At 24.8% G+C, this 25,748-nt stretch overlaps 2 protein-coding genes and 3 long non-coding RNA genes across 8 annotated transcripts; 4 read left to right on the top strand and 1 right to left on the bottom strand.

The window, feature by feature from the left end:
• Nucleotides 1-1,277: 1,277 nt before the first annotated feature.
• LOC136074893 (uncharacterized) lies at nucleotides 1,278-3,043 on the bottom strand. The gene is made up of 2 exons (XR_010635535.1): nucleotides 2,283-3,043; nucleotides 1,278-1,464 (listed from the first exon to the last, which is right to left on the bottom strand). It is a non-coding gene; the product is annotated as an uncharacterized LOC136074893 (long non-coding RNA).
• Nucleotides 3,044-6,522: 3,479 nt separating this feature from the next.
• On the top strand, nucleotides 6,523-9,137 carry LOC136075404 (uncharacterized). Its single transcript, XR_010635914.1, has 3 exons — nucleotides 6,523-7,185; nucleotides 7,421-7,517; nucleotides 8,999-9,137. It is a non-coding gene; the product is annotated as an uncharacterized LOC136075404 (long non-coding RNA).
• A 1,317-nt stretch (nucleotides 9,138-10,454) lies between these two features.
• On the top strand, nucleotides 10,455-12,916 carry LOC136075403 (uncharacterized). The gene is made up of 2 exons (XM_065788442.1): nucleotides 10,455-10,882; nucleotides 10,973-12,916. The coding sequence occupies exons 1-2, from the start codon at nucleotides 10,804-10,806 to the stop codon at nucleotides 12,883-12,885; spliced, it is 1,992 nt and encodes a 663-aa protein (XP_065644514.1). The 5' UTR covers nucleotides 10,455-10,803; the 3' UTR covers nucleotides 12,886-12,916.
• A 1,633-nt stretch (nucleotides 12,917-14,549) lies between these two features.
• Nucleotides 14,550-20,259, top strand: LOC136075402 (uncharacterized). Of its 4 annotated transcripts, none has more exons than XM_065788439.1 (9): nucleotides 14,557-14,946; nucleotides 15,032-15,233; nucleotides 15,357-15,479; nucleotides 15,729-15,791; nucleotides 15,904-15,948; nucleotides 16,037-16,178; nucleotides 17,529-17,573; nucleotides 17,839-17,971; nucleotides 20,070-20,259. In XM_065788439.1, the coding sequence occupies exons 1-7, from the start codon at nucleotides 14,902-14,904 to the stop codon at nucleotides 17,539-17,541; spliced, it is 633 nt and encodes a 210-aa protein (XP_065644511.1). In that variant the 5' UTR covers nucleotides 14,557-14,901; the 3' UTR covers nucleotides 17,542-17,573; nucleotides 17,839-17,971; nucleotides 20,070-20,259. The 4 variants fall into 4 exon arrangements, with proteins under 4 accessions (XP_065644513.1, XP_065644511.1, XP_065644512.1 ...); XM_065788440.1 differs by having other exon boundaries at nucleotides 14,558-14,946; nucleotides 17,908-17,971; XM_065788438.1 differs by having other exon boundaries at nucleotides 14,558-14,946; nucleotides 17,824-17,971.
• A 3,059-nt stretch (nucleotides 20,260-23,318) lies between these two features.
• On the top strand, nucleotides 23,319-25,084 carry LOC136075401 (uncharacterized). The gene is made up of 2 exons (XR_010635913.1): nucleotides 23,319-24,079; nucleotides 24,898-25,084. It is a non-coding gene; the product is annotated as an uncharacterized LOC136075401 (long non-coding RNA).
• The last annotated feature ends 664 nt before the right edge of the window (nucleotides 25,085-25,748 follow it).

Here is a 25,748-nt window from a genome sequence, read left to right as displayed (position 1 = left end):
ATATATATATATACATATATATATATATACATATATATATATATACATATATATATATTCCCAATATTGTTGAAAAAAAATTAACTTTCATTATGATTTGAGAGTCTAGCAAATTCAAAATAAAACGATGTCGACTAGCATGTCCTATGCGGTCAGCTGATGCTTCAATATGGAATATCTAAAAGTTGCAAAGCTTCTTTTTCATATTTCATAACTATTGATTCTGTTTTATTGCTAAGTAAAGACGGAGGTGTGACTAACTCTTTTTTCCAGACTATCATGTTTGTATAATCTTTGAGAAATTTGAAAAAATATTGTTTTCGGTAGTTCAAAATTCCGTTCTTTACCTTCACTCTTGTCGTTCATCAGCTAATATGTTTAAAATAATGTTTTCCGGACGTGCAAAAAAAAATTTGTATTAACAACTTTCTTCATAACACTCTGGTATGGTTCTTTGGTTTGAGAAATCTTATTGCAAATAAACCAAAAATTCTTTGAGCAATGACTTACTGATGGATGTGTTTTGATGTAAAACCAAGTAGGAGTATATACATTTAAAATTCCGCTTCAGGATCGACAGTCGAAACGTATAAACGCAATACTATGTTGGCTCGTGTCAACCATCTTGTATTGTACAATAGGCTGGGTCATATTTTTAATTTTTCTGATTTTTGCATCGTTACTAGTGGAAAAAGCTGCTTCACCATGTAATATGACAAATATTAGCCTTTTTGAATTAACCCAGTCGGCAAATTTAGTTGTAAATGCGCATTAGAAACTCGTTTAAATACGTATCGATGTGGTATGTATGTTAGCCATTTTATCGTATCGAACACGCATTAGAAACACGCATTAGATGCGTATAAAAACAGGTATACAATACGACGCCTACAGGGTATCAGACTCGCATTTGAAACTCTTGTAAACACGTATAAAATACAATAACCAGAGAATATTCAATACGATATTTTCCTGGTATTACATGCGCATTTAAAACTTTCTAGAATACGCATTATTTACGAATATATGTTAGCCATTTTATCGTGTCAAACGCGCATAAAAAATAGACGTCAGATGCGTATAAAGACAGGTATACAATACGACGCCTACTGAGTATCAAACTTGCATTTAAACACGTATAAAACACGATAACCAGAGAATATTCAATACAATTTTATTAACTAATATGAGTTCATAACATAATGTTAATGACTAGCAGTAAGCAATCCGTAATACGGGTTATGAGTTATTAAATCATTAATAACAATAAAAACACATTAATAACTTGATATATTATCTAAAATATTAAATACAAATTTATCTATAAATATTTTGACTCCGTATCAGCAACGTCATTGCCTATAGGTAACGACATAAAGACCGCATTAACATCAGTTGAGTTCTTTTAAAATCTGTCACAACACAAGTACCAGAAAAGGAAAGTCAAGGAAAGCTTGCAAATACCTAAAAAAAGACATGAAAAAAAAAATTACAATTTTTAATTACAAAAGTACTATTTGCATTTTATTGTTAGTAGAATTAGGATAATAATAACAAAAAATATATGAAACTGTCATTTCGAAAAGGGCACAAGTCCATTTACTAAAACTTTTCAAAATCAACAAAAATATGATTTTTATTAAAATAATGTCTAGGTTGCTAAAGAAATTAAACATAGAAGTATTTAAATAAAGAACGTATATAATTTATGTATTTTTTAATTTTTATAAAAAAGACATAAATCAATTTTTATAAAAAAGACATAAATACAGAAATTTTTAATTTAAACTTATTAACTAACTGCTAAAAGTTTTGGACTTATGTCCTTTTCGAAATGACAAGTTCATATATTCTGTCTACAGAATAATTAAAAAAGATTATAAAAAGGCAAGACAACACAATGTATACATTGTTACTATAGTAACGCTGGCAAATAACACCGCAACTTAATAAGATATTTTATCAACTTAAATACTTGGACTAAAAAGATTTTATTATTACAATATTTGAACAATCAAGGGACAATTATAGTTAAACAATTTGAGCAACTTTATCATAAAATAGCAAGCCACTGGTAAAATATTTCTTATAAATGGTCATTTGTGGTATTAAGAAATACGTAAGAGCTCAGTAATTACATAAGTTTTATTAAATCTCCCACTCATCTTAGAGAGAGAGAAAGAAAGTGTTTCCAAAGCAGCATGTTAACAAATGTAAAAAAGCATGGAATAAATACTAGTAACTGGTTTTACTATGTTACCAGTAAACAAAATTATTTTTACCTTGATTAAAAGGTAATTTCCAGCATTTCTTAATTAAGCTCCAGCTTCGCTCTAACTGTTGACTAATGATTAATAGAGTAAATTTCATATCATACTAAATTTACAAAAATTAAAACCATGTTTCAACAGTTAGCTAACTAATCAAAAGATGACAAAGGATAGACAAACTAAAAAAAAAATGAAAAAAAGAACACAATTATGATAGAAATTATAAAAAAAAAAAAAAATTATTTAGATTTAAAAGTGTTAATTGTTACTATAAATAGTTAAATTCATACTTTGCTTTGTTCTGAAGTGTCTAAAGTAAAATCAAATTAACAGACATTAACACTGCTTGACACTGAACTCTGTCAAGTAAGTTTTCTGCATTCGAGTTACATTTTTTTCGAGTTACATTTTTTACATTTCAACAACGATTAATTTCATCCTGCCTAGATTTTTTTTTTCATTTGACAACTATTTTAAAGTTGCCTATTAGCATTTTACATTAACAACTTTGCTGAGCCTAATCTATCTATTTCAATTTCACTGTTATCATATTACTAGTAATCTTACTATTGTTACAATTGAATAAATGAACGTAAAAGAATCTTACACATTGTGATCTTTTCTAATCAAAGACTTAATTTAAACTTAAGATTTATTGAAATCCATATCTTTTTATATGCTTACATACATAAGTCGTTTATCAAAAATATTAAACAATATTTATTTACATCAATTATTTTTAATTAACAAAGAATCTACAATGCACAAAATTATTTTTACCTTAATGAACAAAAATAATAAATGCACAATCTTGTATAAAATATTGAAGCAATGTCAGTCAGTATATTTTGCTCTAAAGTAATTATATATATATATATATATATATATATATATATACATATATATATATATATATATATATATATATATATATATATATATATATATACATATATATATATATATATATATATATATATACATATATATATATATATATATATACATATATATATATATATATATATATATATATATATATATATATATATATATATATATATATATATATATATATATATATAGATATATATATATATATATATATATATATATATATATATATATATATATATATATATATATATATATAGATATATATATATATATATATACATATATATATAAATAAAATAAAACAAAACTTGCTTAGCTGAGTTGCCTAGTTTATAAGAATCTGAAAACAGATAAGTAAAAAACCAAGAACAAACAAACATTTATTTTTTAGAACTACTATATTTAAACAAATTAAATAAAACAAAGAATAACGCCAATTCTCCTTAAAAGCTAAAAAAAATTTTCAGCTCAAATTTGCTTGCAGACCTTGCTGGTAAAATAAAATGTGAATAAGAAACACATTTAGAAAAGCCTAGAAAAAATTCATAAAAATTTATATACATTTGTTCTTTTATATTGCATAAATCCATGATATGATAAATCTGAAATGAAAAAATGTAATTGATAAGTAAATACAAAGAAAAAAATCAAATATGAATCGAAAATCAATATATCTGATAGAGATAAGATATCATGATAAGAGAGTAGTAGTTGTTAAATATTGTTATTTCATGTTAGCTTTTAGAAAACAAATCATGTTTGTACTTCATGGTTCTAAAAATTCAAATTGAGATACAAACAAAAGGTATATACGGAAAAATGATTTTTCTTGAGTGGCTTTTAGTGAATGATTAAAAGCAGTGAGTTTCAATAATAAAACCACTTATAACTTTTAACAATTGACACCAACATTAAGGTAAGCCAAATGTAACAACATTAGTAACATAAATAACAACTTTAAGCAAAATCTTGCTCAACACGTTTGCCAAGTCGCACACTTTGAAAACATGGAAACAACATAATATAAACATACATAATAACTATAAAACACAATACATTTATTCAACTTTATATAACATATACAAACACCTCATATAATATTTATATACACAATAGATACATTTTATACTATTTTAATGACACATTTATAAAACAATTACATAACACATATTACCACATACATATATTTATCAAAAACTTTTTAACTTTGAACATAATATAAACATATATGCAAACTACAAACATATATAACTTGAATTGTGCGAACAAAAAATTTAAAAATAACATGAAAAAATCTAAAAAGATTCATATATATATTCATATATATGAATATATATATATATATATATATATATATATATATATATATATATATAAAATATATATATATATATATATATATATATATATATATATATATATATATATATATATATATATATATATAAACATATATCTCGTAATAAAATATCAAATTATAATTATATTTAAATTGAATCAAATACTTATAGAATAAAGAGCAAAAAACAGATAGAAGAACTGCAATCCTTATAACAAAATTTAACGTTTAGCAACAATAAAATATCAGTGTTGGCTCGAAATTTTAATTTATTTTTCTAAATTTTTTAAAACAGTACGAAAAAAAGGTAATAGCATAACAGAAATGTTAATAAAATAATAATCAAAATAATAAAATAAGCAAGGTATGAAATGATAGGATTTATAATATATTTGAACTATATTAATTTAGGACTTAATAAATAAAATAAAGATAATAAGAAAATAAGAATATAATAAAAAATAAGAATAAAACAAAATAAATTTAAAAGTAGTAATAAATATTTTTGTGATAAAGTTTCAATAACTTTTTTAGTACAAAAAAGTACTGTAACTGTATTGAAGATATGCGATACTGCTTTAGCAGAACGATATCTCTTCATACAACTTTTCATGTACTCCTGACTATTCCTTTTCATTCCAGACAAACTTTTTACTAAATTTCTCAAATGAAAACTTTTTTAAATTTTGCTTTCACTATTTCAGTTTAAGCATGCGCTTTAAAGCAAAGATTTTCGTTTTTCCGTTATATGTTGATATTTGATCAAGATCGGGTACGATATCATATCCGATTTTGATCAAATATTAAATAATACGTATTTTTGATAAATAAGTGATATTGAACTCGAATTCGAAACTTAAAACTAAATGCGTATTTTTCTGGTATCAACGGCGGTATGTTATACGTGATCAATACTCCGAGTATTTACAATACTAGATATGCCGACTGGGAACCCAGTCGGCATATCTAGTATTGAAAATACTCGGAGTATTGATCACGTATAACATACCGCCATTGATACCAGAAAAATGCGCATTTAGTTTTAAGTTTCGAATTCGAGTTCAATACCACTTATTTATCAAAAATACGTATTTATAATATTTGATCAAAATCGGATATGATATCGAACCCGATTTTGATCAAATATTAACAAATAAGGGAAAAACGAAAATCTTTGCTTTTAAAACGCATCCTTAAACTGATATAGCCAAAATAAAATTTAAATTAAAAAGGTTTCTCTTGAGCAATTTAGTAAATTATCTCCAGTACAGTTACAGTACTTTTTTGCACTAAAAGAGTTATCATAAAAATATTTATTACTGCTTTTAAATTTATTAATTTAGTTTTATGAAGTCCTAAATTTATATAATTCAAATATATGTTAAATTCTATCATTTCATACATTGCTTATTTTATTCCGTTGATTACTATTTTATTGACATTTCTGTTATGCTATCACCTTTTTTTGTTCTGTTTTAGAAAATTTAGAAAAATAAGTTAAAATTTTGAGCCAAAACTGACATTTTAATTGTTGCTAAACGTAAAATTTTGTTATTAGGATTGCAGTTCTCTTATCTGTTTTTTGTTCTTCATTCAATAAGTATTTGATTTAAATTAAATATGATTATAATTTGATATTTTATTATGAGATATATGTCTTTATATATAAATATATATGAACCTTTTTAGATTTTTTCATGTTATTTTTAAATTTTTTGTTCACGCAATTCAAGTTATATATGTTTATAGTTTGCATATGTGTTTATATTATGTTCAAAATTAAAAAGTTTTTGATAAATATATGTATGTGGTAATATGTGTTATATAATTGTTTTATAAATGTATTTTTAAAATAGTATAAAATGTATCTATTGTGTATATAAATATTATAAGAAGTTTTTATTTATGTTATATAAATTTAAATAAATATATTGTGTTTTATAGTTAGTATATATGTTTATATTATGTTGTTTTGCATGACATAGAAACAGCATAATATAAATATATATACTAACTATAAAACACAATATATTTATTTAAATTTATATAACATATATAAACACTTCTTATAATATTTATGGACCATGTTTTCAAAGTGTGTGACTTGGCAATCGTGTTGAGCAAGATTTTGCATAAAGTTGTTATTTATGTTACTAATGTTTTTACATTTGGCTTACCTTTATGTTGGTGTCTATTGTTAAAAATTATAAGTGGTTTTATTATTGAAACTCACTGCTTTTAATCGTTCAGTAAAAGCCACTCAAGAAAAATCATTTTGCCACATATACATTTTGTTTATATCTTAATTTGAATTTTTAGAACCATTGGCGTACCAACATGAATTATTTTCTACGAGCTAACATGAAATAACAATACTTAACAACTACTACTCTCTTATCATGACATCTTATCTCTATCTGATATATTGATTTGTGATTCATATATGATGTTTTTCTTTGTATTTACTTATCCATTACATTTTTTCATTTCAGATTTATCATATGATGGATTTATGCAATATAAAAGAACGAATATATGTAAATTTTTATGAATTTTTTAAAAACATCTGCTAATAATTAGTCCAGTCAACGTTCAAACTTAAATTTTGCATATGTCATCTTTAAGTAATTTCTAGGCTTTTCTAAAAGTGTTTCTTATTCACATGGTTTTACAAGCAAGGTATGCAAGCAAATTTGAGTTGAAAATTTTTTTTTAGCATTTAAGGAGAATTGGCGTTACACTTTTTTAAATTTAATTTGTTTAAATATAGTAATTTTAACAAATTTAAAAAATTGTTTAAATATAGTAGTTTTAACAAATAAATGTTTGTTTGTTCTTTGTTTTTTTACTTATTTGTTTTCAGATTCTTAAGAACTTGGCAACTTATCTAAGTAAGTTTTTTTTTTCCTTTTAGTGCAATTGGAAAGAGCTGAAAGTTATTTTTTAGAGCAATTGAAAAGAGCTGAAGTGTTTTTTAGTTACTTCACACAGTATAACTGATACTGATTTGAGTAAGTTTACTATTTTGTTTTATTTTATATTGTATTTATATGATATTTGATATATGTTATATTAGATATATATTTTATGTATTTAACATGGAAAACTGACTGTAATTTGTTGACACAAAAGTTTATAAACGTAAATCTGCCTATATTTGAGTATATTTTATATTTCTCTGTATCTTTATAAATATTCTTTCTTAGAAAAAATAACAGACTAAAAAAAAAAAAAAAAAATTTTTGAAAGTAGTTGAAAAAATGATGATGTATTTACATATTTCATTGTGTAAAGTGTAATACCACTATTTAAAGGTATGTGAATAGATATATAGGGGAACATGGGGCAAGATGATGACTGTTTCGAAAAACGCCTGTATCTTAGTCTGTCCCAAAAAATAAAACTTACCTTTAGCTGGTGATGTAGCAATGTAATAAATCAAGTCAAACGAGGATAAAAAGTTTTTTTCTCAATGTCAGAAAAACCTTTTTAATGCTTAGCTTTCGTCACAAAAATAATATTTAAAAAGAAACCATTGATAAATCTAGTAAAATTAATCTACTTCCCTTTCAGCTAAAATCAACTGTTATATTTAGTTTTGCTAAAGAGATAACTGTAGGTCGTCATCTTGCCCCATTCGTCATTTTACCCCATGTTCCCATATATATATATATATATATATATATATATATATATATATATATATATATATATATATATATATATATATATATATATATATTTAAATAATTAATTTAGAGTAAAATATACTGATTGACATTGCTTCATTTTTTTATACAAGATTGTGAATTTATTATTTTTATGCATTAAGGTAAAAATAATATTGTGCATTGTAGTCTAGATTCTTTTTTAATTAAAAATAATTGATGTAAGTAAATGTTGTTTAATATTTTTGATAAACGACTAATGTATGTAAACATATAAAAAGATATGGATTTCAATAAATCTTAAGTTTAAATAAAGTCTTTGATTAGAAAAGATCACAATTTGTAAAATTCTTTTACGTTCATTTATTCAGTTGCAGCAATAGTAAGATTACTGGTAATATGTTTAATGATAATAGTTAAATTGAAATAGATAGTATTAGGCTCAACGAAGTTATTAATGTAAATGCTTATAGGCAACTTGAAAATAGTAGTCAAATGAAAAAAATAGATCATTTCTAAGAAATATTTTACGATTTGCTTGCTATTTTATGGTATAATTGTTTAAATTGTTCAACTATAATTGTCCCTCGATTGTTCAAATATTGTAATAAATAAAATCTTTTCAGTCCAAGTATTAAGTTGTTGTGTTATTTGCCAGTGTTACTACATTGTGTTGTCTAGCCTTTTTATAATCTTTTTTAATTATTCTGTAGTCACGGAATATATATTTTCTGTTTTTATTATCCTAATTCTACTAACAATAAAATGCAAATAGTACTTTTGTAATTAAAAATTGTAATTTTTTTTTTAATATCATTTTTTAGGTATTTGCAGGCTTTACTTGACTTTCCGTTTCTGGTACCTGTGTTGTGACTATAAGCAATGACGTTGCTGATATGGAGTCAAAGTTAAAATATTTATAGATAAATTTGTATTTAATTTTTTAGATAATATATCAAGTTATTAATGTGTTTTTATTGTTATTAGTGATTTAATAACTCATAACCCGTATTACGGGTTGCTTACTGCTAGTCATTATCATTATGTTATGAATTCATATTAGTTAATAAAATTGTATTGAATATTCTCTGGTTATCGTGTTTTATACGTGTTTAAATGCGAGTTTGATACTCAGTAGGCGTCGTATTGTATACCTGTCTTTATACGCATCTGATGTCTATTTTTAATGCGCGTTTGACACGATAAAATGGCTAACAAATATTCGTAAATAATGCGTATTCTGGAAAGTTTTAAATGCGCATGTAATACCAGGAAAATATCGTATTGAATATTCTCTGGTTATCGTATTTTATACGTGTTTACAAGAGTTTCAAATGCGAGTTTGATACTCAGTAGGCGTCGTATTGTATACCTGTTCTTATACGCATCTAATGCGTATTTTTAATGCGTATTCGACACGATAAAATGGCTAACATACATACCACATCGATACGTATTTAAACGAGTTTCTAATGCGCATTTACAACTAAATTTGCCGACTGGGAAGTTTAAAGGGGGCAAGTTTTGCTTATATTGTATGAGTATGAGATCCATTGTTTTCGCCTACATGTCACATGAAAATAAGAAAAAACACCACGTAAAGAATGAAAACTACATTTGTATACTAAAAAAGAACTTGAAAATGAAAAATCCTTATATAAAGTCCTTTTTACTGTCGAATTTTGGATATTTAACTTTCAAGTTTGAAGCGGAAACAAGCATTCCATGACGTTTTTTATAGGTTATGACAATCTTGGTTACTGTACATACTTCTTCGACAAGACGTTCATCATTTTGAGAATGGCATGGAATATCAGGAACTTGTAGAGTGCCATTTGTAACATCGATTAAGAGATTTTCATTGCTCACTTTAGATAAAACTGGAGGAGAAGAGATATCAACATTTGACCAGTCGATCATTTCTAAATATGAGGAAGCATGGAAATTAAGAGAATTATTTTGTTGAGAGAAAACACGTATCCTATCAGTATTATCTTCTCTTCTACATACAATCTTCTACACACATCTTTGCTGCGTCGACCGCTTTTTTATTGTCTTCATCTTTGATGGCTGACAACAAAACATTTTCAAGATAAGCGAAACAACAGTTTCTTTGCAATACTTTTTGGGCAATTGCAATTGTATCAGGATGATCAAGACTACGAATACATTTCATAATCATGAAAAAATTAGGTGCTCCTTCAACGCGTTTTCAATTTTCTGGGTTAAAAACAAACAGAAACAGTAAACTTTGATGATGTAATCAACAATTTTTATCAGATTTATTGTTGGTTTTACGGTCGACCTGTCCCAGTCGGCATAACTAGTATTGTAAACACTCGGAGTATTGATCACGTATAACATACCGCCGCTGATACCAGAAAAATACGCATTTAGTTTTAAGTTTCGAATTCGAGTTCAATACCACTTATTTATCAAAAATACGTATTATATAATATTTGATCAAAATCAGATACGATATCGTACTTGATTTTGATCAAATATCAACATAAAATGGAAAAACGAAAATCTTTGCTTTAAAGCGCATGCTTAAACTGAAATTGCGAAAACAAAATTTGAAAATTTTAAAAAGTTTCTCTTAATAAATTTAGTAAAAAGCTTGTCTGGAATGAAAAGAAATCGTCAGGAATATATGAAAAGTTATATGAAGAGATATCGTTCTGTTAAAGCAGTATCACTTATCTCCAGTACAGCTTTTACTAATTATCAGTGCATTATTTACTTATTTTCATCAGATATAGATTATATATAGAATTTTTTTTTTTCATTATTTATAGATTATCAGACTGATTTGCTGTCAAGTTCATTGAATGAATCATCTGAAGCTATTTCGTTACCGGAAAAAGAAAGTCGGGATGATTTTAAAGAACTATCTGTCAGTATTAGTGAGTACTTATCAGAAGGCGAGAATGGCTGTCAAGATGATGAATCAAATGTTTGTGATTTTTCTAGTGATTTTGAATTCAGTGAGACTGATATTGATTCTGAACCCAAACCAGTATATATCATTTGTGAAGAACTTGCACAAGTTGCAGTTAAGCACAATTTAACAAGAGATGCCATAAACGATATACTGCTAATTCTAAGTCAGTCAGGAAAATTTGAAAAATGTGACATACCAAAAGATGCCCGCACACTGATTAAAACTCCAAGTTCCATTGATGTATTGAGCAAGTGTGATGGTAGTTACATTTACATAGGATTGAAGAAAGGAATAGATGATATATTTGCTATTAATAATGTTGAAGTAGATACTAACTTCATAACTATTGATGTCAATATTGATGGACTTCCTATTCAGCGCTCAAATAATTTGCAGTTTTGGCCAATACTTTGTTCAATAGTTAATATAATATCTTTTCCTTTTCTGGTGGCTATTTATAGTGGAAGTGCAAAACCGTCAAGTGTTCATGATTTTTTACAAGATTTTGTAACTGAAGTTAATAACCTAACATTTAATGGATTAGTTATTAATGAAAAGCATTATAAATTTAATTTACGTAGTTTTATTTGTGATGCTCCAGCACGTGCATTTGTTAGATGTTGCTCAGGTCACACATCAAAAAATGGGTGTGAAAGGTGCACTTCTGTGGCAGAGTGTTATGAAAGAAGAATTGTTTATACAAATGACAATGCAAATTTAAGAACTGATGCTGAATTTAGATCAAATGCTTATCCGTTACACAAGAATGGAAACAGTCCATGTCTGCTAATAAATAATTTAGATATGGTACGTTCTTTTGTCATCGAACCTATGCACAATTTGTTCCTAGGTGTGTGTCGTCGATTTCTTTTTTTCTTGAAATTCAAATCAAAAATTCATATCAGCTTTGCTCAACAACAACTGATTTCAAATCGAATGCTGGATATAGCCCAGTCCACTCCTTCTGACTTTGTTAGACAGCCAAGAGGTCTTTCTGAAATAGAACGTTGGAAAGCAACAGAATTTCGTCAATTCACCTTATATACAGGAATTGTTGTGTTAGAGAAAATTTTAGACAATGAAGTTTATAATCTATTTGTTGCATTTGCTGTAGCTGTGAGAATTTTACACATAGAGGATGATGACGATAGAAATGATTTGTTGCCATTTGCTAAGAAACTTTTTGCCACTTTTGTGCATAATTCACGTAAGATTTGTGGCAAATCTTTTGTAACTTTTAATGTACATAACTTGCTTCATATCGTTGATGATGCCAAATACTATAATTGTTCTATGAATGATATATCTGCATTTAAATTTGAAAACTACTTACAGTATTTAAAAAAAATAACAAGAAATGCAAAATATAATCCCATTGTATCAGTTGCTAAACGATTTAAAGAGCGCTCCATTCTTGTGCACCCTTCAGGATATGTTATAAAAAGTGCAATTTGCAAAATTTCAACTTTTAAAAGGAACAAATACTTTCTAAGCAAAGACGGAATGTATTGCGAGGTAATGGAAATACTTCTTAACGAAGGAGAACAAAAGTATTCTTGTAACGTTATAAGCAAGCATAATTTGCAACCACTTTTTGTGACCCCTATAAACAGTGGAGAATGGGGAATTATGAAATATTCAAAGTTTAATAAAGTAAAATGGAAATTAACTGTGCTAAAAAGAAGTGATTTTTTACAAAAACTTTATGCCATGAATAATGCTTTGGGTGAATTGACATTCTTTCCTGTGTTACATAAAATCAATTGAATGAAAGAAAGTTTCTTAAAACATTATTATAGATAGTTGTGAATTATTGATGCAGCTTTACTCAGTAAACGATCGGGGATTTGATAAAACATGTCAGGGGTTATAGCTAGGGCTGCACAAATGTTTATAAACCCTATAAATACTTTCAGTTTAATGGAAATGCATGTTGTATTATATATATATATATATATATATATATATATATATATATATATATATATATATATATATATATATATATATATATATATATATATATATATATATATATATATATATTTATATATATATATTTATATATATATATATATATATATATATATATATATATATATATATATATATATATATATATATATATATATATATATATATTTACCTTGGAGGTATAGGATATCATTTCCATTTTCCCCCAAAATGACATTATTATTACAAAAGTGTATTAAAATCTTCTATCTAAGGGTATATGACATTATCTCCAAATCAGCGCAATATTAATAGTAGCCTAATGATGATAAAATTTTAGAGGTATAAAACATCATGCCCATTAAAATTTAATCTGAATATTTTTTTTTAATTTTTCCTGTTAAAAAAACATTTGTGTAACTATTCAAGGAAATCTAAATACGAAAACCCGGCTGGAATGTTTTTAATGAAAAAAATACATTAAATATTTAATTGAAAAAAAAGGTTATTCTGCTCTATTGTAAAATTGACAAAATGGAGATGATGTCCTTTACCTACGAGGCATATATATATATATATATATATATATATATATATATATATATATATATATATATATATATATATATATATATATATATATATATATATATATATATATATATATATATATATATATATAGATATATATATATATATATATATATATATATATATATATATATATATATATATATATATATATATATATATATATATATATATATATATATATATATATATATATATATATATATGTATATGGTGGCCAAACAAAAAATAATGTTTTTTTTTAAAGTCTTACCCCCTAAATGTGTTATATAAAATACAATAGATATCAATTTTTGTTAAAAATAAATTATTTTATAAATTTTATTTAAAAAGTAATCATTAAGATTTAATAAAGGTTCAAAATTATTTAGAAATAAGTTTTTAAATCACTTAAAATACTTATTTAAAAATGATAGATAAAAATTGTATAAGCAAAATTGAGAATAATAATTTAAAAAAATAGTATTAGTTTGTAGTTGTAAAAATATTTCTTGATATCACTAATATCATAAATTTATTGCAACACTTATAATTGTGATAATTGTGAATGTCTGACTTTTTTTTTTTGGCTAGTTATAAACAGAGCAATCATTTAAGTAGCTTAATTAGCTGTCTGTCTGGGAAAAAAGTGATATAATTAGTACTTTAATACTTAGGGTATTGTTACAGAAAGTCAATGACTTCCTTATTTTTACTGTTATAAAAGGAGCCTTTTTTTATTATCTAATCATTATTAAAGCCATCTGGAAAAAGTTAAGAAGAAAAGTTTTGTTAAACTTATAGCTGTATGTTTTATTTTAATTTGATGTTGTTTTTTTTGTTATTATTTTTTAGTTTATATGATTTACCAATTCCTCTTTAAATCTTTCCTTTAATAATCTTTTCTATCTTTTATAGTTCAGTTAACTTAGCTTACAGCTAGTAACACACATTTAGTAACTTACAGCTAGTCTTTGTTGTATTTTTAGGTTATTTTTATTTATGTCTGTTAAAGAAGTTTATTTTAAATTAAAGGATTTTATTGTTGATTACAGAGCTGAAGAAATTTGATATATGAATATGAATGAATAAAGTCACTGATATGCATTTATTTTATAATTTATTTTTTTAATTATTTAAATTATTTTTTATTAATAGATATAGTTTTAAAGTAATTATTGATAAGTATAACATTGAAGTTAGTATTGATAAAAATAGAAAAATTTGTTGAATTTTTATCTTATTATCAAGAAAAGAAGAATGCTGCACCCTACTTTGCGAAAACAAAAAACAAGTACTGTTCAGGTAATTGTCACCTAATTTATTTGTAATTCAAAATTTTGTTAATAAAGTTTAACATATGTACATTTATTACCATTGCATTTCCTAGAAATTGTATTGTTTGGCAGTTTGGATTGAAAAGGACACTGAAATTGAAGATGTTATTTCTTTATGTTGGGTAGATGAAGCCAATGAAATTGTTTGGTACCCATCAAAATTTGTTGATCCACTAAGGGTGATGATCGCTGATTGTACGGAGCCTAATTCTTTATGGTATTCATTTAAGCTTGTTAAAGTCAAGCGTATTAGCAGTAAGTTTTTTTGAATTTCTCTTTATCATTAAACTTAATTTTATATTTCAATTTTTTTAGTTTTCTTTTTTTGTAGATTGTTATGAAAGTTTTAAAAATGTTATTGTGTTACATTACAATCAGGTTCTTTTGATGAACTTATACAGCTCATGAAAGCAGGTATTTCAACTGAAGATGAACTGCCTTTAGATAATGCGAGAACTACAGGTTCTAAAAAGAAAAAGAATCTTACCCAACATTTTTTGTGTAAGCATGTTATTTATGTTAATGTTATAGTTATAAAAATTGTCTTTAATAAAAATGTTTTTTATTGAAAGCAAATAAAACAAGTTGAAAATAAAGTTATTTTATTTTTTAATAACTAGAAATATTTTTTATATTTAATTGTTGATTAAACATTACAATCTGTTACTTAATTATAGAACATTTTAATATTGTAATGTAAAGTTGATAATATATATTTAACTATTTTTAACTATGTTCATTTTTACAAAGGTGATTTGTCTGATGTTAATGCCGAAATCCCTATGGTTTGTGGCAAGGAGCAACAAAAAGAAGGTTTTTTTTTTTGTTTAATCATTGTTAATTGTTTGTAAAGTAATTAATATATAATAATAATATATAAAAATAAATATATTTTTTAAAAATTTCAATAAATTTTTATCTATAGAACATCAAAATGAGGATGGAAGTCTGCTAGAGTATCCTGTTTTTCGTTAGCATTTTATGTATTATTTCATTTTTAAATGTGAATCAAATCATTCCAAAACTCTAACATTATTTTTTTTTTTTTTTTTTTGCAGAATTTAAAAGTTTGCCAAAAAGACAGCTTAAAATAACTGAAAACAATAAGGAACCTTGTATCAAGGCAAAAGAAATGCCAGATGTGGATTTTTCATTGAAGAGTATGCAATCGAGTGCCAATGAAAAAGCGCACAGCTCAAGGCTGGTGTATTTTATTTGCTTTTTTATGATGTCATTATAATAGTTTGATTTATGATTATAGTTTAACTGTACTTATGTTTTACAAATTTTTTATTTATAAACTTTTCTTAACTTAATCTTCAAAAAGGAAAAGTCAAAAATTTAACAGTTCAGACGAAGAGACAATGGTAAAACCTCTTGCAAAAAAAAGCAGAGATCTTGAGAATGATATGGAAGAAATTTCTGGCAATAACTCTCAAATTGTTACAAAGACCATCAAAACCATCACAAAGGTTGGACGTCCGAAGTCAGCAGCAAATGAGTACTACCCACTTGGAACTATTGAGTTCCAGCAGAAACTTTTTATGCAGTTAAATGACCAAAAAGAACGTTTAAAAAACATTGAAAAAAGTCAAAAAATAATTTTAAAGTTTGTATCTAAAGACGACAAAGTGGATGGAATTGAAGAGATTTCCAAAGCCGAATCAATTGACCAGCTTAAAGACATTAATAAAAAATTAGATGAAGACCCCCAATATAGGAGAAAAGTTAAGAAAACATTAGAAATTATAGCCCTAACATGTAGTAATGCACGTCAACATATGAATGGTGCAATCAACACTCTAATGTCAGTTAATTTACAAACAAAAGTTAATGTTTTGTATGGAAACTACATTTCAAATAAAGATTACTGCGACCATGTGTCTCTACGTCGAGAACTACCAGAGATTTTTAAAATTCTTGTTGATGCTGTTAGCACAACATGGAATATATCTGTTAAAGAATTGCAGAAATTTATGTCTGAATGGCTAAAGAATGCACCAAAAAGAGCTTCAAGAGACATTTTAATTTAATATAAATATTCTGGATTGTAATTTCTTAGTACTATAAATACTAATTACTAATTAACTTTTTCAATTATGAATCACCATTTTTTTATATTTATGTTGCAGATGTTATTAATGTGGAGATAAATGTTTGTTAAAGTGTACTACTAATATAATATTTTTCTTTAATTACTATAAATTACTATAAGAAAGTTCTATCATTATAATTCAAATTTAATTTACAAAGTCAATATTCAAAAAAATATTTATTTAAATAGCATATAATTGATAAAATTAATAAAAATTCATTGGAAGAAACTTGTTGTTGATTACATACCCAAAAAAATGATATCTTCGATAAGTTCAAAAATAAGTTTACTTATTTTTGAATAATATGTAGTAGTTGTTAAATATTTTGAACAATATTTAACAACTACTACTCTCTTATATCATGACATCTTATCTCTATCAGATATATTGATTTTTGATTCATATATGATGTTTTTCTTTGTATTTACTTATCCATTACATTTTTTCATTTCAGGTTTATCATGTGATGGGTTTATGCGATATAAAAGAACGAATATATGTAAGTTTTTATGAATTTTTGAAAAACGTCTGCTAATAATTAGTCCAGTCAACGTTCAAACTTCAATGTTGCATATGTCATTTTTAAGTAGTTTCTAGGCTTTTCTGCAACAAATTTGAGCTGAAAATTTTTTTTTTAAGCCTATAAGAAGAATTGGCATTATTCTTTGTTTAATTTAATTTATTTAAATACAGTGGTTCTAATAAATAAATGTTTGTTTGTTCTTGGTTTTTTACTTATCTGTTTTCAGATTCTTATAAACTAGGCAACTCAGCTAAGCAAGTTTTGTTCTATTTTTTTGTGCAATTGGAAAGAGCTGAAAGTTATTTTTTAGAGCAATTGAAAAGAACTGAAGTGTTTTTTAGTAACTTCACACAGTATAACTGATACTGATTTAAGTAAGTTTACAATTTTGTTTTATTTTATATTGGATTTATTTTATATTTGATATATATTATATTAGATATATATTTTATGTATTTAACATGAAAAACTGACTGTAATTTGTTGACACGAAAGTTTATAAACATAAATCTGCCTTTATTTCAGAATATTTTATATTTCAATGTATCTATATAAATATTCTTGCTTAGAAAAAATAAATTAATACCTTTTTAAATTAGTTTAAAAAAATGATGATGTTTTTAAATATTTCATTGTGTAAAGTTTTATACCACTTTTTAAAGGTATGTAAATATATATATATATATATATATATATATATATATACACATATATATATATATATATATATATATATATATATATATATATATATATATATACATATATAATTGCTTTAGAGTAAAATATACTGACTGACATTGCTTCAATTTTTTATACAAGATTGTGCATTTATTATTTTTGTGCATTAAGGTAAAAATAACTTTGTGCATTGTAGTCTAGATTCTTTGTTAAATTAAAAATAATTGATGTAAATAAATATTGTTTAATATTTTTGATAAACGACTTATGTATATAAACATAAAAAGATATGGATTTCAAAAAATCTCAAGTTTAAATAGAGTCTTTGATTAGAAAAGATCACAATTTGTAAGATTCTTTTACGTTCATTTATTCAATTATAACAATAGTAAGATTACTGGTAATATGTTTAATGATAACAGTGAAATTGAAATAGATAGTATTAGGCTCAACGAAGTTATTAATGTAAAGGCTTATAGGCAACTTGAAAATGGTTGTCAAATGAAAAAAATAGATCAAGGCAGGATGAAGTTAATCGTTGTTGAAATGTAAGAAATGCAACTCGGCGTGCAGAAAACTTACTTGACAGAATTCAGTGTCAAGCAGTGTTAATGTCTGTTAATTTCATTTTATTTTAGACACTTTAAAACAAAGCAAAGTATGAGTTTAACTATTTATTGTAACAATTAACACTTTTAAATCTAAATAATTTTATTTATTTTCATAATTTCTATCTTAATTATGTTCTTTTTTCATTTTTTTTTTAGTTTGTCTTCCCTTTGTCATGTTTTGATTAGCTAACTGTTGAAACATGGTTTTAATTTTGTAAATTTAGTATGATGTGAAATTTACTCTATTAATCATAAGTCAACAGTTAGAGCGAAGCTGGAGCTTAATTAAGAAATGCTGGAAATTAGCTTTTAATCAAGATAAAAATAATTTTGTTTACTGGTAACATAATAAAACCAGTTAATACTATTTATTCCGTGCTTTTTTACATTTGTTAACATGCTGCTTTGGAAACACTTTCTTTCTCTCCCTATCTCTCTTAGATGAGAGGGAGATTTAATAAAACTTATGTAATTACTGAGCTCTTAGGTATTTCTTAATACCACAAATGATAATGACCATTTATAAGAAATATTTTACGAGTTGTTTGCTATTTTATAATATGGTTGCTCAAATTGTTTAACTATAATTGAATCGATGTATACAAAAACGTTCTAAGTCATAAAAACTATTTTTAAGTCAGACAACTTTAACTATGTATGACACACACACACATATATATATATATATATATATATATATATATATATATATATATATATATATATATATATATTACTAATTTTGAAATATATTTTAACAAATCTAATATTTAAAGATGTCAAAAAGCACCCAGATTTTTTTTTTGAATTTATTAAAGTAATAATTCTGGATTTAATAAGTTTTTTCTCGTTCCATGAAAAAATAGTTTTTATGACTTAGAACGTTTTTGTATACATCGATTCAATTGTCCCTTGATTGTTCAAATATTTTAAAATCTTTTAAGTCCAAGTATTTAAGTTAATAAAATATCTTATTATGTTGTGGTGTTATTTGCCAGCGTTACTATAGTAACAATGTATACATTGTGTTGTCTAGCCTTTTTAAAATTTTTTAAAATTATTCTCTAGACACAGAATATATATTTTCTGTTATTATTATCCTAATTCTACTAACAATAAAATGCAAATAGTACTTTTGTAATAAAAAATTGTGATTTTTTTTTTAATATTTTTTTTTTAGGTATTTGCAGGCTTTACTTGACTTTTCTTTTCTGGTACCTGTGTTGTGACAGATTTTAAAAAGAACTCAACTGATGTTAATGCGGTCTTTATGTCGCTACCTATAAGCATTGACGTTGCTGATACGGAGTCAAAGTTAAAATATTTATAGATAAATTTGTATTTAATATTTTAGATAATATATCAAGTTATTAATGTGTTTTTATTGTTATTAATGATTTAATAACTCATAACCCGTATTACGGGTTGCTTACTGCTAGTCATTATCATTATGTTATGAATTCATATTAGTTAATAAAATTGTATTGAATATTCTCTGGTTACGTGTTTTATACGTGTTTTAATGCGAGTTTGATACTCAGTAGGCGTCGTATTGTATACCTGTCTTTATACGCATCTGATATCTATTTTTAATGCGCGTTTGACACGATAAAATGGCTAACAAATATTCGTAAATAATGCGTATTCTGGAAAGTTTTAAATGCGCATGCAATACCAGGAAAATATCGTATTGAATATTCTCTGGTTATCGTGTTTTATACGTGTTTACAAGAGTTTCAAATGCGAGTTTGATACTCAGTAGGCGTCGTATTGTATACCCGTCTTTATACGCATCTAATGCGTATTTCTAATGCGTATTCGACACGATAAAATGGCTAACATACATACCACATCGATACGTATTTAAAAGAGTTTCTAATGCGCATTTATAACTAAATTTGCCGACTGGGGTATAACCAAAGCAAACGATTGGCAAATGTGAGCCACCTGGCATAATTGAGATATCCAGGAGGAGTATTTGTGAAATACTTTTTCGTTTTACATCCAAATTTGGAATACTCGGATTACAGCATTGCATGCTTTAAGTATTTCTGACCCAGTCGGCATATCTAGTATTGTAAATACTCGGAGTATTGATCACGTATAACATACCGCCGTTGATACCAGAAAAATACGCATTTAGTTTTAAGTTTCGAATTCGAGTTCAATATCACTTATTTATCAAAAATACGTATTATTTAATATTTGATCAAAATCGGATATGATATCGTACCCGATCTTGATCAAATATCAACATATAACGGAAAAACGAAAATCTTTGCTTTAAAGCGCATGCTTAAACTGAAATAGTGAAAGCAAAATTTAAAAAAGTTTTCATTTGAGAAATTTAGTAAAAAGTTTGTCTGGAATGAAAAGGAATAGTCAGGAGTACATGAAAAGTTGTATGAAGAGATATCGTTCTGCTAAAGCAGTATCGCATATCTTCAATACAGTTACAGTACTTTTTTGTACTAAAAAAGTTATTGAAACTTTATCACAAAAATATTTATTACTACTTTTAAATTTATTTTGTTTTATTCTTATTTTTTATTATATTCTTATTTTCTTATTATCTTTATTTTATTTATTAAGTCCTAAATTAATATAGTTCAAATATATTATAAATCCTATCATTTCATACCTTGCTTATTTTATTATTTTGATTATTATTTTATTAACATTTCTGTTATGCTATTACCTTTTTTTCGTACTGTTTTAAAAAATTTAGAAAAATAAATTAAAATTTCGAGCCAACACTGATATTTTATTGTTGCTAAACGTTAAATTTTGTTATAAGGATTGCAGTTCTTCTATCTGTTTTTTGCTCTTTATTCTATAAGTATTTGATTCAATTTAAATATAATTATAATTTGATATTTTATTACGAGATATATGTTTATATATATATATATATATATATATATATATATATATATATATATATATATATATATATATATATATTTATATATATATATATATATATATATATATATATATATATATATATATATATTCATATATATGAATATATATATGAATCTTTTTAGATTTTTTCATGTTATTTTTAAATTTTTTGTTCGCACAATTCAAGTTATATATGTTTGTAGTTTGCATATATGTTTATATTATGTTCAAAGTTAAAAAGTTTTTGATAAATATATGTATGTGGTAATATGTGTTATGTAATTGTTTTATAAATGTGTCATTAAAATAGTATAAAATGTATCTATTGTGTATATAAATATTATATGAGGTGTTTGTATATGTTATATAAAGTTGAATAAATGTATTGTGTTTTATAGTTATTATGTATGTTTATATTATGTTGTTTCCATGTTTTCAAAGTGTGCGACTTGGCAAACGTGTTGAGCAAGATTTTGCTTAAAGTTGTTATTTATGTTACTAATGTTGTTACATTTGGCTTACCTTAATGTTGGTGTCAATTGTTAAAAGTTATAAGTGGTTTTATTATTGAAACTCACTGCTTTTAATCATTCACTAAAAGCCACTCAAGAAAAATCATTTTTCCGTATATACCTTTTGTTTGTATCTCAATTTGAATTTTTAGAACCATGAAGTACAAACATGATTTGTTTTCTAAAAGCTAACATGAAATAACAATATTTAACAACTACTACTCTCTTATCATGATATCTTATCTCTATCAGATATATTGATTTTCGATTCATATTTGATTTTTTTCTTTGTATTTACTTATCAATTACATTTTTTCATTTCAGATTTATCATATCATGGATTTATGCAATATAAAAGAACAAATGTATATAAATTTTTATGAATTTTTTCTAGGCTTTTCTAAATGTGTTTCTTATTCACATTTTATTTTACCAGCAAGGTCTGCAAGCAAATTTGAGCTGAAAATTTTTTTTAGCTTTTAAGGAGAATTGGCGTTATTCTTTGTTTTATTTAATTTGTTTAAATATAGTAGTTCTAAAAAATAAATGTTTGTTTGTTCTTGGTTTTTTACTTATCTGTTTTCAGATTCTTATAAACTAGGCAACTCAGCTAAGCAAGTTTTGTTTTATTTTATTTATATATATATGTATATATATATATATATATATATATATATATATATCTATATATATATATATATATATATATATATATATATATATATATATATATATATATATATATATATATATATATATATATATATATATATATATATATGTATATATATATATATATATATATATATATATGTATATATATATATATATATATATGTATATATATATATATATATATATATATATATATATATATATATATATATATGTATATATATATATATATATATATATATATAATTACTTTAGAGCAAAATATACTGACTGACATTGCTTCAATATTTTATACAAGATTGTGCATTTATTATTTTTGTTCATTAAGGTAAAAATAATTTTGTGCATTGTAGATTCTTTGTTAATTAAAAATAATTGATGTAAATAAATATTGTTTAATATTTTTGATAAACGACTTATGTATGTAAGCATATAAAAAGATATGGATTTCAATAAATCTTAAGTTTAAATTAAGTCTTTGATTAGAAAAGATCACAATGTGTAAGATTCTTTTACGTTCATTTATTCAATTGTAACAATAGTAAGATTACTAGTAATATGATAACAGTGAAATTGAAATAGATAGATTAGGCTCAGCAAAGTTGTTAATGTAAAATGCTAATAGGCAACTTTAAAATAGTTGTCAAATGAAAAAAAAAATCTAGGCAGGATGAAATTAATCGTTGTTGAAATGTAAAAAATGTAACTCGAAAAAAATGTAACTCGAATGCAGAAAACTTACTTGACAGAGTTCAGTGTCAAGCAGTGTTAATGTCTGTTAATTTGATTTTACTTTAGACACTTCAGAACAAAGCAAAGTATGAATTTAACTATTTATAGTAACAATTAACACTTTTAAATCTAAATAATTTTTTTTTTTTTTTATAATTTCTATCATAATTGTGTTCTTTTTTTCATTTTTTTTTTAGTTTGTCTATCCTTTGTCATCTTTTGATTAGTTAGCTAACTGTTGAAACATGGTTTTAATTTTTGTAAATTTAGTATGATATGAAATTTACTCTATTAATCATTAGTCAACAGTTAGAGCGAAGCTGGAGCTTAATTAAGAAATGCTGGAAATTACCTTTTAATCAAGGTAAAAATAATTTTGTTTACTGGTAACATAGTAAAACCAGTTACTAGTATTTATTCCATGCTTTTTTACATTTGTTAACATGCTGCTTTGGAAACACTTTCTTTCTCTCTCTCTAAGATGAGTGGGAGATTTAATAAAACTTATGTAATTACTGAGCTCTTACGTATTTCTTAATACCACAAATGACCATTTATAAGAAATATTTTACCAGTGGCTTGCTATTTTATGATAAAGTTGCTCAAATTGTTTAACTATAATTGTCCCTTGATTGTTCAAATATTGTAATAATAAAATCTTTTTAGTCCAAGTATTTAAGTTGATAAAATATCTTATTAAGTTGCGGTGTTATTTGCCAGCGTTACTATAGTAACAATGTATACATTGTGTTGTCTTGCCTTTTTATAATCTTTTTTAATTATTCTGTAGACAGAATATATGAACTTGTCATTTCGAAAAGGACATAAGTCCAAAACTTTTAGCAGTTAGTTAATAAGTTTAAATTAAAAATTTCTGTATTTATGTCTTTTTTATAAAAATTGATTTATGTCTTTTTTATAAAAATTAAAAAATACATAAATTATATACGTTCTTTATTTAAATACTTCTATGTTTAATTTCTTTAGCAACCTAGACATTATTTTAATAAAAATCATATTTTTGTTGATTTTGAAAAGTTTTAGTAAATGGACTTGTGCCCTTTTCGAAATGACAGTTTCATATATTTTTTGTTATTATTATCCTAATTCTACTAACAATAAAATGCAAATAGTACTTTTGTAATTAAAAATTGTAATTTTTTTTTTCATGTCTTTTTTTAGGTATTTGCAAGCTTTCCTTGACTTTCCTTTTCTGGTACTTGTGTTGTGACAGATTTTAAAAGAACTCAACTGATGTTAATGCGGTCTTTATGTCGTTACCTATAGGCAATGACGTTGCTGATACGGAGTCAAAATATTTATAGATAAATTTGTATTTAATATTTTAGATAATATATCAAGTTATTAATGTGTTTTTATTGTTATTAATGATTTAATAACTCATAACCCGTATTACGGATTGCTTACTGCTAGTCATTAACATTATGTTATGAACTCATATTAGTTAATAAAATTGTATTGAATATTCTCTGGTTATCGTGTTTTATACGTGTTTAAATGCAAGTTTGATACTCAGTAGGCGTCGTATTGTATACCTGTCTTTATACGCATCTGACGTCTATTTTTTATGCGCGTTTGACACGATAAAATGGCTAACATATATTCGTAAATAATGCGTATTCTAGAAAGTTTTAAATGCGCATGTAATACCAGGAAAATATCGTATTGAATATTCTCTGGTTATTGTATTTTATACGTGTTTACAAGAGTTTCAAATGCGAGTCTGATACCCTGTAGGCGTCGTATTGTATACCTGTTTTTATACGCATCTAATGCGTGTTTCTAATGCGTGTTCGATACGATAAAATGGCTAACATACATACCACATCGATACGTATTTAAACGAGTTTCTAATGCGCATTTACAACTAAATTTGCCGACTGGGCGATCTTTACGGAGATTATGAATGACGTCATCAAACATTTCAATGGGTACTCCGTTTACACTGGCAAAGTCAACTATTGGTAGAAAATGAGCATCAAAAGATAGTTGATCCCCAAGAATACCTTTGA

The sequence above is a fragment of the Hydra vulgaris genome, chromosome 01 (assembly GCF_038396675.1).
Source record: "Hydra vulgaris chromosome 01, alternate assembly HydraT2T_AEP".
Taxonomy (NCBI): domain Eukaryota; kingdom Metazoa; phylum Cnidaria; class Hydrozoa; order Anthoathecata; family Hydridae; genus Hydra; species Hydra vulgaris.
This window is presented reverse-complemented; position numbering and strand designations above follow the sequence as displayed.

Excerpts from the sequence above, each read along its gene's own strand:
- LOC136075403 (XM_065788442.1), top strand. The coding sequence starts at position 10,804 with ATGAAAAGAAATCGTCAGGAATATATGAAAAGTTATATGAAGAGATAT. Across the intron at positions 10,883-10,972 it reads AGCAGTATCACTTATCTCCA|ATTATCAGACTGATTTGCTG; the intron begins GTACAGCTTTTA and ends CATTATTTATAG.
- LOC136075402 (XM_065788439.1), top strand. The coding sequence starts at position 14,902 with ATGCTGCACCCTACTTTGCGAAAACAAAAAACAAGTACTGTTCAG. Across the intron at positions 15,234-15,356 it reads TAAAGTCAAGCGTATTAGCA|GTTCTTTTGATGAACTTATA; the intron begins GTAAGTTTTTTT and ends CATTACAATCAG. Across the intron at positions 15,480-15,728 it reads TCTTACCCAACATTTTTTGT|GTGATTTGTCTGATGTTAAT; the intron begins GTAAGCATGTTA and ends ATTTTTACAAAG.